Source organism: Vombatus ursinus, unplaced genomic scaffold, assembly GCF_900497805.2.
Source record: "Vombatus ursinus unplaced genomic scaffold, bare-nosed wombat genome assembly UNPS02014959.1, whole genome shotgun sequence".
NCBI lineage: Eukaryota > Metazoa > Chordata > Mammalia > Diprotodontia > Vombatidae > Vombatus > Vombatus ursinus.
Genome location: NW_020954737.1, coordinates 7081304 through 7097241, shown reverse-complemented (window position 1 = coordinate 7097241; position 15938 = coordinate 7081304). Strand labels below are relative to the sequence as shown.

At 37.4% G+C, this 15938-nt stretch overlaps 1 protein-coding gene across 2 annotated transcripts in view; it reads left to right on the top strand.

The window, feature by feature from the left end:
* Positions 1–15305, top strand: part of OSBPL11 (oxysterol binding protein like 11) — an 82065-nt gene extending 66760 nt beyond the window's left edge. For both annotated transcript variants that reach the window (XM_027845244.1, XM_027845245.1), the window contains exons 11-13: positions 6613–6795; positions 7574–7727; positions 13590–15305. In XM_027845244.1, the coding sequence (XP_027701045.1) occupies positions 6613–6795; positions 7574–7727; positions 13590–13655 (403 nt within the window). In that variant the 3' untranslated portion in view covers positions 13656–15305. The remainder of the gene's footprint in view (positions 1–6612; positions 6796–7573; positions 7728–13589) is intronic.
* The last annotated feature ends 633 nt before the right edge of the window (positions 15306–15938 follow it).

The window sequence follows — 15938 nt, the reverse complement described above, 5'->3', positions numbered from 1 at the left end:
TGTTTAGATTCAGACCATAGAATGTAGTTTAACAGCCTTCAGTGTAAATCAGGCTATTGCTACATCAGGGCAGCTCAGTGGATAGAGCACCAGGTCTAGAGTCAGGAAGACCTGAGTTCAAATGAGGCCTGAGACATTTACTTAGCTGTATGAACCTGGGCAAGTCACTTAACCCTGTTTGCCTTAATTTCCTCATTTGTAGAATGAACTGGAGAAGAAAATGAGAAACCACCTAGTATCTTTGCAAAACAAAAAACCCAAATGGGGTCACTAAGAGTCGCACAAGACTGAGAAGCTTTTGAAATTATCTAATAGGAAATTGGGGACGAGAGTGATTGATTACATGCATTGCTGTTGAAGGATCAGTTTGTCCTTCTCAACTAGTAGGAAGATCCCATCATCTTTAGGGGTAAAAGTAGAGAATGGAGTCAGACAAATACCATCCTTCTATAATGGCATTCATTCCTCATAAGGATTACTCTCACTCAGAAATAACTATTGTATATATTTTACATTATAGTTATTTGTATAATAATCAATTGACGAGTAAACATTAAGTGCCTACAATGATTTTTATAAGCATCTTTCCCACTCACTCCCCCCACCTATTGAACAGGTTTTTTTTTTAAAATGAAAATGAAACTCGTATAATTCTGCATAATCCAGCAAAGAAATTTCCATGTTTCCCATATCCAAAAATGTATTTCTCATTTTGCATTTTATGTCTCCCGCTGGTCTGATGGGAGGTCAGAGGCCTGTTTCATCTCCAGGCCTCTGATCATTGCATTGATCTGAGTTCAAAGTTGTTTTTCTCTATAATGTTGTTATTGTATAAATTGTATTACTCATTCTGCTCATTTCACTTTGCATTCACTTTGCACTTCCCAGTTTCCTTTAAAACTATCTATTTCATCATTTCTTATGGCAAAATAACATCCATTACATTTGTATGCCTTTATTTAGCCATTCCTTAGGGCACCCCATTAGTTTCCATTTTGGGGCTACTTTGAAAAGAACTGCTATAAATGTATTTGCACACAAGTCTTTTTTCTTCCGTCTCTTTCTTTCTATCTCTTTGGGATATAGCCGGGTCAAAGGGTTTGCACATTTTGGTAACCACTGAGGCATAGCTCTAGATTGCTTTCCAGAATGGCTAGACTACTCCACTGGTCCATCAGCAGTGCAATAATATGCCTATTTCCCTGCAGCCCCTGCAGTTTGTCATTTTCCTGTTTTGTCATCTTTGCTCATTTAAGTTTCCTTAATTCACATTTAATTATTACTTTGGAGTAGTTTTTCATATGATTGTTGGTAGCATACATTTCTTTCCTGAACTACCTATTTGTATCTTTTGACTGTTTAACTCTTCTTTTTGGTGAGGCAGTCAGGGTTAAGTGACTTGCCCAGGGTCACGCAGCTAGTGAGTATCATGTGTCTGAGGCCAGATTTGAACTCACATCCTCCTGACTCCAGGGCTGGTGCTCTATCCACTGTGCCACCTACCTGCCCCAGTCTTATGAATCTAAAAGGAGTTTACTTTCTGCTGGAAGAGACAACATGTACACATTTAGGCACTTAAAAAATATAGATGAAATAAACAAATAAGTTAATGGGAGTGAGAAGATTGATCCTGTGTAATTTTCTTATTTATCCTATTATTATTATCAATATTATTGATCCTATTATAATAATATAGTAATTGATTTTGTCCTGTAACTGCTTAAGCTGTGGTTCTTTGTCTCTGAACTTAGTTCAGAGTTCAGCTGGCCTGTAATGGCTAAGTTTAAAAATCCAGCTCTCCTGCCTGAAGGAATTTAACTGACCTTGGAAAATGCATGTGAACACAATGGGAGTTTGAGTTTGATATCTTTACTCAAAATGGCTGGACCTTTTCATAGCTCTATCAGCAAAGAATCATTAAAGTGCCTATTTTCCCATAGCTCCTCTAATGTTTATCATTTTCCTTGTTTGAAAATTTTGCCAATTTGGTGAATGTGAACTAGAAACTCAGAGTTACTTTAATTTGCATTTCTCTAATTATTGAAGATTTAGAGAATGTTTTCATATAGGTATATTAGTTTTTCTTAGTGTAATGAGTTGTATTTTGCATATGCCTGTTTTTACTTATCTGTGAATATGTTGCCCCTCAGTAAATATAGGTTTTTTTAATGATAGGAAATATCTTCCTATTGTATTTGTATCCTTGGTGCCTAGCAAAGTTCCTGGCATATAGTAGGTACTTAATAAATGCTTGTTCGTTGATTGGTTTATAGATGATAAGGGAAGACAGAAAATTTAAATGGCTTGCCCAAATGTGATAGTAAGGGTTCTAAGTAGGGGATAAGTCACAAACAGATATTAAGTACAAAGTAAAGTGCTTTGTGGTCCTAAAAGGGAAAGTTTCTTGGAAGAGATGGTATTTGAGTTGGGCTATAAAAGAATGGCTAGAGACATCAGGTGAAGGAGATGAGGGTAATGGGGGCAATATAAAGAACATGAGTAAAGACTCAGAAGCTGTCCCAGGATGTGTTCAACAAACACTTCAATTCAGCAAATTAAAAAGAAAAAAATTAAGCTGCTTCTTTATACAAGGAATTATACTAAGTGCTGGAATACAAAAATAAAAAAAGTATCCCCTGCTTTGTCAAGCAGCTTACATTCTCCTTCAGAGGAAAGAGAAGATGACATACATATGTTCCAGTTTGGTTGAAACATAAAGTTCAGAGAAGGGGTTTATGTGACATAACTCTGGAAGAGTGGGATGATGTCCAGTTGTAGAGAGCCTTGAACATGGAATACTACACAAAGAAATTTGAAATATAGTCAGTAAGCAGGAGAGAGCCACTGAAGATCTTGAGCAGGAAATAGCATGAGTCTGCATAAGGAAGATACTTTTGGTAGCTGTGGAAAGGATGGCTTGGAATAGGGAGAAGACAAAGTTTGGCCTTTAAGAGAGCAATTGAATTAAGAGGTGGGGATGATGATGATGATGATGATGATGATGATGATGATGATGATGATGAAGAACAGTATGATTTCAAGAAAAACCTGGAAAGGCTTACAGGAACGGATACAAAGTGAAGTAAGCAGAACCAGGAGAATTTTGTGCACAGTAACAGCAATATTGTATGATCAGCCCTTGATGACTTAATCATTCTCAGCAATACAATGATCTCAGACAATTCCAAAGGACTCATGATGAAAAATGTTATTTTTTTCTCTCTAGAGAAAGAACTGAGAAAGAAGAGAGTCTGAATATAGATTGGAGCATACAATTTTTCACTTTTTGTGATAGTTTTTTAAAAATTATTTTGGTTTGTTTCTTCTTTCACAACGTGACTAGTATGGAAATGTTTTACGTGATTGCATATGTATAATTTATATGAAGTTGCTTTCCCTTTCAGGGATGGGAGCATGGAGGGAGAAAGGATTTAGAACTCAATTTTTAAAAAATGAATGTTAAAACTTATTTTTACTTGTAAATTGGAAAAATAAAATATTTAAGAAAAAGATGACCAGATTTTAAGGAGTTAAGCAACCAGTGGGTGTTGAAGAAGTGAAGGAATTGGGTGCAGATAATTTTTCCCATAAGATTAACTGTAAAGTGAGGCAAAAGGGCAATAAATAGCTGGATAGAATAGAAGGCAAACAAGGGTGTTTTATTTTTGTTTTTTTAGTATTGAAATCTAAAAATGTTTTTAGGCAAATGAGAAAGGGTCAGTAGTGAGGAAAAGATTGAAAATATGTGTGAGAGAAGAAATGGTTGCTGGAAAAGGTCCTACACGGAGAGAGAGGGAAGGGATTCAGGAGCACAGGTAGAAGGGAACAGCCTCAGTGAAGAATAAGGATGTCCTTTCTCTTCCAGGAGAGAAGGATAGAATAGATGACAATACAGAGAAGCTTATAGGTATGGAGGAGAAGGGATTTGAGAGAATGTAGTCATCAGAAACTCTAAATCTCAGCAAAGTAATAGTCTAAATATATTTCTGTAAGTGTTTGGAATGTGGTTACAGTTAGGGACTTGAGGAGGAAGAAAAAGATTTCAAGTAATTACTGTGGGAAATGAAATCAAAAGTGAGAGAATAGAGTCAGTAGTGGGGCAGCTAAGGTTATATGCCAGATTTTTAAAAATTATAATTGGTTTTTTATAAACCATGTGAAGATAGGAAGGGATTAAAAATTGTTTTTAAAATTTTGAGTTCCATATTCTATTCTTCTTTCCCTCTCTCCTCTCCTCCCTCTCTGAGATGGTAAGCAATCAAATATAGGTCATATATATGCAGTTATAATCATTTTGTACAAGAACACTCAAGGAAAAAAAAATGAAAGAAAGTGAAAAATAGCTTTCTTCGGTGTGTATTCAAACAATATCAGTTCTTTTTCTGGAGGCAGATAGTATGCTTCATCATTAGTCCTTTGGGATTTTCTTGGATCATTGTATTGATGAGGAGAGCTGAATCATTCACAGTTCTTCATTGAACAATATTACTGTAACTGTATACAGTGTTCTCCTGGTTCTGTTCACTTCACTATGCTTGAGTTCATGTAAGTTTTTCCATATTTTTCTGGAATCATGCTTCTTGGGATAAAAATTTAAAAAAAAATTTAATCTATTATATCAACTACATTTCTGAATTTAATATTAAATAAAATAAATTAAATAAAAAATTCTCTTTTAAATTTTAAAAGGTATGGAAAGGAAGCAGTTCACAGGCAAGAGATAAAGATATCTTTTGTTTTATATCACCCACATTTTCCCCTATGTCCCTCTCTCTTCCCATTTCCAGAGAGCCATCCCTTAGGACAAAGAATAAAAAAAAAGAAGAGAAAATAAATAAGCAAAACCAATGAAAACATTGGAAAGTCTGCTATGATTTGTAATGTTTCACGTAACATTCAGTTTTGATTGTTCTATGGTTTTGGTTTCCTCTGTTCTGATGGGCACCTACTTTGTTTTCAGTTCTTTGCTACCACAAAAAAAATTCTGCTATAAGTATTTGAGTTTTTGTGGAACCATACCAGTTCAGTTCTCCACTAACAATGTATTACTGTGCTTATCTTTACACAACTCCTCTAACATTAAATTTTCCCATCATTTGTCATCCTTATAGGCATCCTTATATGATGCTGTCTTATAGACTGGGAAAGTGAGTCTCAAAGAGGTGAAATAACTTGCCCAGGGTCACATAATAATTCCACTGTTTTCTGATTACAAAGCCAGTGCTTTTTCCACTTTCCAAAATTCTTCTTTCAACCATAAAATAAAGATAAGAATACTTGTACTACCCACTTCAGATGGTTGTTGTAAGGACCAAATGAGATGATATTAAGACCTTTTTTCAAGTGTACAGGCTCTATAACTATGAGCTATTATTATTAAGACAATAAGCTGAGTGGGATAGAATATCAAAATGAATAACTCTGAAGAGTATACTGTGGAGAGGAACAGAAACTGGGTACTGTAGAAGTTAGTATATCTTTTAAACATGCCCTCTTCAGCACTTTAAATATAGTTTTGAGCTTATGTAGAGATGGAAGAGAAGAGTGAGTGTTAAGTATCACCTTATATCCAGTTAGGCTACATAAAGGAGATGGAATTTCAAGGAAAAGAGGAAGATTGGCAAGCTAGTTCAAAGAGAATATGTAGAATGCAACTTGAGAGTACATGCGGTTAGGACAGACATAGCAAAGTAATCATTTATGTTAATATGTAAAAAACCCCTAAATCTTAGTGTAAGACCATCTCTTTAGCCTGTATTTTCCCTTTAAATAGACTACACCTACATTCCTACTCATCAGCTGGTACATCTTTACTTACCTGGAGCTTTTCACACTCATGAGAAAGTTAAAACCAAATTATCCTTGCCCTGGGATTAGGTTCACACTCAACGTTTTTAAAGTCTCCCTTTTTCTCCTGCAATACTCATTCCCAGATACTGAAAATTTAAGACCAAATCTTAGCATTTAGATAGACCCGCTTCAGATCTACTGTGGCCTTAAAACCTGACTTGCCAAACTCAGATTCCATAGACCACTTTTGGTCCTAATTTCTTGTCTCACCTGAGCCTATTTCCTTTGTCCTGCTATATAACCTGTAAAAAATTATTAGATCTGTTCCTGTGCCTAGCACTCATTTGAACTACATCCTGCCTGCCTACTGATAGGCTGGCCAGATAAATCTTCATTAATTTTAGAACAGCCGTATTCCTTCTCTGTATTTGGATCCTGACACCGGCTTATCTGTTTTTGTCTGAAATAGACATTCAAAGTTTTGTTTTTAAATGCATAAAAAAGTAGAATATCAAGAAATCAACAACAAAATGTGCTGTCATTAGTGAATATCTAAGTAGTGTTTGAGTATAAAAACATTGTCTTAGGCCCATTACCATGACTATGATTTGTATATGACTTATTTAGTGGGTCAGAAATTTCTCAGTGAAGGGACCACAAGATGCTATTTTTTCTTCTCAAGCAGCCGGACCAGCTGACAAATTGAGATGAATTAAATAACCAATTTAAACAATGTTCATAGGAAGTTTCAATTTCAGAATTCAAACACTTGAGATTAATACCACTTACTAAGTTGTGTCTTTATTTTCTCACTGTCTGTAGGGTTACAGCTGAAGTAAAACATAATACTTCTAATACTGTGGTATGCAGAGTGCAAGGGGAATGGAATAGTGTCCTTGAGTTTACTTACAGCAATGGAGAAACAAAGTATGTGGACTTGACTAAATTATCTGTGACCAAGAAAAGAGTACGGCCCTTGGAAAAGCAGGGACCTTTTGAATCCAGGTAAGTCATGATATGGTGGAAGGAGTTTAGAAAACCTGGGTTCTAGTCTCAGTTCTTCCATTAACTCCTGTCCTTGGGCAAATGATGTAATGCCTTTTGGCCTCACTTTCCTCATATGTAGAATCAGAAGGTTGGACTAGATGACCTATACTATAATTCTAAGTGACATTCAGTTAAATGGTTTATTATAAAAAACAATGTCTCTAAATGAATGTCCAGATATTCTCAGGTCAAAGTGTTTTCAGGCTTAATCCTATTTTAACAGGCTTATAAATACTCCTGAACTCATGGAAACCAAGCAGAACATGTTGCTATTAAAATTCATTTAGTCTGTATGCTCCCCACATTAATTTTAAAGTGTTTAATCCCTGTTGCATAGCAGCCCTAGACATAATAATAATCTTGCTCAATCAGAATTACTCCTTGTGATGTCAAATATTGCATTCTCAATCAGATGCAGTTGCTGTATTAGTTGGTTTTTCTTTGTTTTGAGAAAGATCGTTTTTGGAGGGTGAGAGAGGGAAGTGAATGTGATGTAAAAACAAAAAGCATCAATAGCAGTTATTTTTAATATTCACTGGGTCCTCTTAATACCAAAATTCATGTAGTTCCATTTCAGGTCTAAAATTTTCTTGTTTAGAAAAGAAAATAGAACTGATAATAGAAAAAAGTAATTGTCATTTGAAAGACAATCAAATCTATCTCTTAGGCTTTTGTTTTGTTTTGTTTATAAAAGTGCTTGTAAAATATAAAAAGTAACCAGAATTTCTGATTTCAGACGACTATGGAAAAATGTCACAGAATCTCTGAGGGATTCTGAAATTGATAAGGCAACAGAACATAAACGAGCCCTAGAGGAGCGTCAGAGGAGTGAAGAGAGACACCGTGCTGAGACAGGCACACCATGGCAAACCAAATACTTTATTAAAGAAGTAGGTTTTGTTCATTCTTACACTGACTCTCATCTGCTTGATGATAACTTTTGCTTGCTGCTGTTTTGCTTCCTTGCTGTCTTATAAGTCTGTTTTTCAAAAACAGCTCAGCTTAACCATCCTTTGTTTTCCAATTATTCACTCCAATTTGTCGGAAAAAGTTATTTGACAGCAGTTTATTGGAAAAGATCGGATGGTTTTCATTGACTACAATGAGCTTATTAATGCTTAAGTTTAAAATAAGCTTAGCTAGTGGTGTCAAGTGGCTCAAGTTTTGCAAACCATAAAAGGCTATATAAATGTATGTTATTATTAACTAGAAAGGTGAATAATTGTTAACATTTTCAATATGTATCCTGTATAGATGGGTCAAACTAAAGGTCTGGGAATTGCCTCTCATATCCAGAGAATGTTGATAACATCTTAGGTTCTTGTCTCTTTTTGCATCAGTTACAGCAGATAAGGTTCTAGAACAATAGAAAAACATTTATCTGCCTGAGTGATCCTGAATTTTTCCAAGGACCAATCAAACTACCCAACTGTTGCCTTGGTTTTTTTTTTTTGTTTTGTTTTGTTTTGTTTTGTTTTGTTTGTTTTTGGCTTTTTGGTGAGACAGTCGGGGTTAAGTGACTTGCCCAGGGTCACACAACTAGGAAGTGTCTAGAGTCTGAGGCCAAATTTGAACTCACGTCCTCCTGACTCCAAGGCCAGAGCTCTATCCACTGTACCACCTCCCCGACCTCAGCCTTGTAGTTTTCCACACCACCAAATAGCAACTGATCTAGAAATGCTGATGCTGAAAACAAAGACAGTGACAGTTAATGAAAGGTGTTAAATAAGACTAATAATTATGAGACCTATAAATAATAATAATACTCTTAGAAGTCACCTCATCATTTCCCACTCCAGTTAATTCTCTTGGACCTTCATTATCTCCAAAAACAACCTGCAAGATGACATCAACTCCGAAACTCAGTTCCTCTACAACCCCTGTCCTTGGGGTCCCTCTCTCCCTCTGGCTGGAGAGAAGGGAGGGTGGACATCCTCCATTTAAGGGAAGTCACTTTTGTCATTTGACTTCATTTTAAAGCCCATGCACCCCCAGGAAAATTCTTAGAACACCTCTCCCTCACCATTGTGGGAAAAAGCTATTTGACAGCAGTTTATTGGAAAAGATCTGATGGTTTTCATTGACTACAATGAGCTTATTAAAGCTCAAGTTTTTTTTTTCATCTTTCTTTTATTTATTTTTTTGTTTTCAACATTTACTTCCACAAGATTTTGAGTTCTAAATTTTCACCCCATCTTGCCCCTCCCCCCATCCCAAGATAGCATGCATTCTAAATACCCCTTCCCCTAGTCTGCCTTCCCTTCTATCTCTCCCCCCCTTCTCTTATCCCCTTTCCCTTCAATTTTCCTATAGGGCAAGATAGATTTCTATACCCCATTTCCTGTATTTCTTATTTCCCAGTTGCATGTGAAAACATTTTTTTTTAAACACGTTTTTACAACTTTGGGTTCCAAATTTTCTCCCTTCCTCCCTCCCCACCCACCCTCATTGGTAAGGCAAGCAACTAAATATAGGTTATATATGTGCAGTTATGCAAAACACTTCCATAGTAGACATGCTGTGAAAAAACTAACTCTATTTCCCTTAATCCTATCCTGCCCACCCATTTATTCTATTCTTTATTTTGACCCTGTCCCTCCTCAGAAGTATTTGCTTCTGATTACTCACTTTCCCAATCTGTCCTCTGCTCTATCGTCCCTCTACTCCCTTGTCCCCTCCCCCCCATTTTCCTGTAGGGTAAGACAGATTTCCATACCCAATTGAGTGTGTATGTTATTCCCTCCTTAAGTCAAATCCTATGAGAATAAGATTCACTCATTCCCTCTCACCTTCCCCCATTTCCCCTCCACTGTAAGAGCCTTTTCTTTTCTGTTTTTTTTTTTTGTGGGATAATTTACCCCATTCTACCTCTCCCTTTCTCCTTCTCCTAGTATATTCGTCTCTCACCCCTTAATTTTATTCTCCAGATATGACCCCTTCATTTTCAACTCACCCTGTGCCCTCTATCTGTCTATCTATATCTATATATATGTACATATAATTTTTTCCCCTCCAACTACCCTAATACTGACAAAGGTCTCATGAGTTACAAATATCATCTTTCCATGCTGGAATGTAAACAGTTCAACCTTAATAAGTCTCTTACGATTTTCTCTTTCCTGTTTACCTCTTCATGTTCCACTCGAGTCTTGTATTTGAAAATCACATTTTCTATTCAACTCTGGTCTTTTCATCAAGAATGCTTGAAAGTCCTCTATTTCACTGAATGACCATTTTTTCCCCTGAAGGATTATACTCAGTTTTGCTGGGTAGGTGATTCTTGGTTGTAATCCCATCTCCTTTGCTCTCCGGAATATTATATTCCATGCCCTGCGGTCCCTTAATGTAGAAGCAGCTAAATCTTGTGTTATCCTGATTGTGTTTCCACAATACTTGAGTTATTTCTTTCTGGCTGCTTGTAATATTTTCTCCTTCACCTGGGAACTCTGGAATTTGGCTACAATATTCCTAGGAGTTTTCCTTTGGGGATCTCTTTTAGGAGGAGATTGGGAGATTCTTTCAATTTCTGTTTTTCCCTCTGGTTCTAAAATAGGACAGTTTCCTTGATCATTTCTTGAAAGATGATGTCTAGGCTCTTTTTTTGATCGTGGCTTTCAGATAGTCCAATAATTTTTAAATTCTCTCTCCTGGATCTATTTTCCAGGTCAGTTGTTTTTCCAATGAGATATTTCACATTGTTCTCTAATTTTTTATTCTTTTGGATTTGTTTTACAGTGTCTTGATTTCCCATAAAGTCACTAGCTTCCAGTTGCTCTATTCTAATTTTTAAGGAAGTATTTTCTTCAGTAATCTTTTGGACGTCCTTTTCCATTTGGCCAATTTTGCTTTTTAGGGCATTCTTCTCCTCATTGGCTTTTTGGACCTCTTTAGCCATTTGGGTTAGGCTATTTTTTAAGGTGTTATTTTCTTCAGTATTTTTTTTGGGTCTCCTTTAGCAAGCTGTTGACTTGTTTTTCATGATTTTCTTGCATCACTCTCAATTTTTCCCCTACTTCTCTTACTTGCTTCTCAAAATCCCTTCTGAGCTCTTCCAAGGCCTGGGACTGATTCATATTCTTCTTGGAGGCTTTGGATGTAGGAGCTTTGGCTTTGTTGTCTTCTTCTGGTTGTATGTTTTGATCTTCTTTGTCACCAAAGTAAGATAATATAGTCTGACTCTTTTTGCGGTACTTGCTCATGATCCCAACCAATTACTTGAGTTTTAAACTCTTTTTTAAGGTAAAAGTCTGCTTCCAATGTGAAGAGTGTACTGTCCCAAGCTTCAGGGGTTTGTACAGCTGTTTTCAGAGATACTTCTAGGGATCTGTAAATTTTCAGTTCTTCCAAGGTGCTATGATAAGGGGCGAGGTGTTTCCTCTCCACCTCCTCAACAAACTCCACCACACCAGCGCACCTCCTTGCCCCAGGACTGCCCCTCAGAACTGTGACCCAGATCCAAGCACGGGCAGAGCAAGAGATTCCTGCCTCAGCACTGGCAAAGGGATCCTTGCAATCCAGTTCTGATCAGCCATTTGATTCCCCCTCAGTCTGTGGGCCGGTAGCTCAGGAAAAAGACGTGGCCCCTGGCTGCGCTCGAGACTTGCGGCTGAGACCTAGCTCCTCTCTCACCATAGTCACAGACTTTTCCCACTGACCTTCCAAGTTGTCTTTGGAGTTCGTGGGTTGAGAAGTCTGGAAACCTCCACAGCTGTCTGCGATTCAGCCCTCTGAGGCCTGCTCCAGGGTCGCTGTGGCCTGCACGCCCATGCCGCACTGCACTCCTCTCCCCGCCTGGCGCGATATACCTTTCTGATCAACCATCCAGGCTGTCTTGGGCTGGAAATTTGTTTCACTCTGCCTTTTTGTGGGTCCTGCTGCTTTAGAATTTATTTAGAGCCATTTTTTTAGGTATTTGGAGGGCTTTGGGTGAGAGTTCAAGACAGTCACTGCTTTCCCTCCGCCATCTTGGATCCACCCCCAAAGCTCAAGTTTAAAATAAGCTTATTTCTTTATGTCCTCCAGAATCATTAACATTCTACTCTATACATATACATTGTGGAAAGGAAAGAATAAATTAATTCATAGCAAGAACTTCTGCATACTTTTTTTTTGTGAGGTAGTTGGATTAAGTGACTTGCCTACAGTCACACAGCTAGTGAGTATTATGTGTCTGAGGCCAGATTTGAACTCAGGTCCTCCTGACTCCAGGGCTGGTGCTCTATCCACTGAGCCACCTACTTGCTCCTGCATTGTTACTTTCAGTGATACAGAGACACCTTAGTCTGACCTATACCTAGTGTTTTGTGGATGGACTTGATCTTTTGGACAGGTGTGACCAGTTAGGACACGTCAACTAGTGACCAAGAAGTTTAGCCCTTTATTTGATCTACTAGCTATGTCAACTTGGAAAAGAAGATATTCTTCATGAGGACAGCATAGACCTCTTTATAGACAAGATATCTTCCTCAAGGTCATGCAGAAGTGAAATTCACTTAAATGTAGATGACGTATAGTATTATCTATCCCATTTCACAGGTAAGGAAATTGTGATAAGAAAGTAAGTGATTGGCTTGAGGTCATTCTGCAGTTTCAGAGACTGTGTTTGGAACCCTAGACTTCTAATTTAATCCAGTGCTCTTTTATTTTCATCATTTGGCTTTAGAAACAAGAATAAGAATGGTCTTTTCCTTCCTCTCCCCACTGATTAATAAGCCAAGTGACTCAAAACTCTTGTTGAATTGTGACTGACTTTTCATGACCCCCTTTTGAGGTGTTCTCGGCAAAGATACTGGAGTGGTTTGTCATTTCCTTCTCCAGCTCATTTTACAGATAAGGAAACTGAGGGAGACAGGGTTAAGTGAGTTGCCCAAGTTCACACAGCTAGTAAGTGTCTTGAGGCCGGATTTGAACTCAGGAAGACCCCAGACCTGGCCTTCTATCCACTGTACCACCTAGCTGCCCTTCAAAACTATACTGTGAGCCAAGTATTGGCTCCCAAGATTTGGGATCTTTTCCAGTGAACCTCCTGATTTTTACTCCCCTATTTAAGCCTGCCAACCACAATCCACCCCTCAGACAACTTCATATATAAAACCGTATGCTTCAGATCTTCTTCCCCTTTGTGCCACAGCATACATTTGATCATGTCTCTGCCCCTGTTCTTCATGGTACTTCTCACCATCACCATCCCAGGCCCTGGCTCTGTCTTTGTCTCTCCATTAGGTCCTTATATCTGTGGAACAAGGGGATAAGGACAGGAGAGAGTAAATGGGATATAACATTTGAGGATTAGAAAGGCCAAAGGGCTCCACAAGTATCCTTGTTAGGTCCAACATGCATGATTTCTTGTTGGTACACTGGAAGGGCTTTCTTTCACTTCAGTAAGCAAGGATAGGTCTCTAATATCTTAGAATACTACACTTTTGACACACTTGATTTATGTTCCTTGACAGTATGAATTGTTTCATTTTTTTCTGTTTGTGTCTTCAGTGCCTAGTATTGTCTGGCTCATAGTAGGTGCTTAGTAAGTGCTTGTTAATTGATTTTGTTGGTCTGAAAGTACAGACATTTCTTCATGCTCTGGGCCAAAAGAGCAAACTCTGTCACAGAGGCTTTTATTTTGGTGTGGGAAGAAGCTTCTACCTCCAGAGTGGGCGACTTACTTTCTTACTTATTTACTTACTCTCTCTACTTACAGAGAGCAAAAGCATTTAGTGGAATCTTTCTCTAATTTCTTTTTCCATTCGTTTCAGGGAGAAGGCTGGATTTATTGTGACGCCCTTTGGAAAACGATCCCAGTGACACAGCCTACTGAGTGACATAAGCTAGCTAAGACTCTCCAGGATTTGGTTTCTTCTGCTTCCTATATCCCTTCCTCTGTCAGATGGAGTCACTGCAATGAGTGTCTTGTTTTATGATGGCACAGTTTAAAGGACGCATCTACCAGGGCACTTTAGTACTACCAAAAATCCAAGATACTGAAGAAAGGTAGTGGACCTTTCCACCAACTTCTTTCATAGAACGCAAACAATGCCGTCTTCAAGTCTTTTACATCAATTATTAGGTGATTTGTTTTTATCTGGTTCCTGCTAGGTAACAAAGTTTCAGATCACTTGACTTTACAAGTAGCAACCAGACCCAGTGGCATGGGCACAATGACCCATATTCCATTGACATAAGAAACATAGCCTCCTTTGTGGCAGGGACTGACTATTCCCTGCACATACAAGCAAAACCAGAGGAGCTGAAATTGCATGGCTTGTGTTTCAAAGAAGAAATTCGTGAAGGAAGACTTCAACCAAGGCGGGTTCAGTCACTGAGTCTGGAATCAGTGTTAGAAACCAGCCAGATTGGGGTGATGAGACACTTCTTTTCTTCAGAAAAGACTGTGCCCATATCTGAGAAAAGTATCAATCTCTGTTGAAACTCTCTTTTTAAAAAAAAAAATTTATAAATTGATTAGAATTATAACTATGGAAAATTTTTTTCCTTCTGAACCATTTTAATATACTTGAAAACAAAATTGACTTGAATGGAAAAAGTCAGAATGCTTTTCAGCAGATTTTAATAAATATCACATGTGAGAGACTTTTTAACAAATGTACTTGTCAGTATGGTGAGGTTTGGGGACTTTCTTGAACTAAGGCAGTGAAGGGAATAGCAAACATTAAAAAAATGTATTGCTTTTTTTGTCCTTGATTTTTTTTTTCCATTTTGAAAGCAATTATCCAGTATTATACGCTATTCCTGTGGATTAGTTGGATTTCACTTCATTCAAAATTCAAAGCAACCATCAGTATTTGTCATTAATCTAGGAAGAGCTGTTAATTGTGGTGGAGAACACATGAACTGTAGTTTTGCTTTGTTTCATTTTGGAAATCATATGTCAAAGAAAGGTTAGTATGAAATAGAAACATTAGGAAAATGTATTCAGGTACAAATAATCTTTTTTTTTAGTAAGTATTTTATTGAAGCTTAAGAATTGCTGGCAATTAAGAGAATAGTGCTGATTATGGCTTTCATTATACATTCATTCAACAAGTATTTATTGAGTACTTACTGTGTACTCAACACTTGTTATTACAAGCTACCTTAATTTTCCCAGAGTGGTGCCTTATTCTGTTTCTTCTGATGTAGTCTTCCAATCAGTGTGTATCTGTAATAAAGTTGTTCACCAGCCATTTCAGATGGCTAGTTCCATTGCATCATCATGAAAACTCTAAACTCTGTATGATCCTGTCACTTGTGTTCTACTAAAAGGGATATATGAAATGAGAACATCCAAAAAAGGTTTAAATAGTTTTTCAACAAATTGTAAATCACACATGCAAAAGATTTCCTTTATGCACAACTACTTAATAATTCCCTTGTTCATTTTGCTGTGAAATGCACTGAAAAATCTCAAAACGAGTCTTAGTCCCTGTGTAGGGAAATGGAAAAATAATAAAACTACGAAACAACCAGTAAAAGCCTTTGTCTTTTCTCAGAAATTGAACTATTGAGAAGAAGTAGGAATTCATATCACTAAATTTCTTGCTGTGTTCATTTGAAAGGTCAGTAATTTTCTCTCCAAACCCATATCTTAAAGAATCTCTAACTTGCACAATAAAAGGTATCAGGTGCTCTCTTCAATTCAGCCAACTTTGAAGTCTCTCCTGTGTACAGATCCTTCTGCAAGGGAGTGTAGATAAAACCCAGTTTCTGCCCTCATGTTTGCAATATAGTTTGAGTTGAGTTAAAATGCACATGTAAACAACTGTGAGACATGGTAATACATAATGAGTACTGTAGGTAGATAGAAAAATTAGACAGAAAACAGTGTTTTCCATGAAGTTTGCAGGGGAAGCTTATTTTACCAGTAGGGTATCAGCAAAGGCCTAGTGGAGCAGGTATTATTTGAGTTGGGCTTTTACAGGATGATTAGGGATACAAGTGAAGAGGGGAGAGGGAGACATTCCAGGGACAAGGAATAATGAATAAAGCCAAATACTACATAGGTGGGAAAGCCCAGGGCACCATGTTCAAGGAACACTAGTACAATTTTGCTGAAGCATGTAGAAGAATATCGAGATGTGTTCAGAAAGGTAGAGTGATTTCTGAGA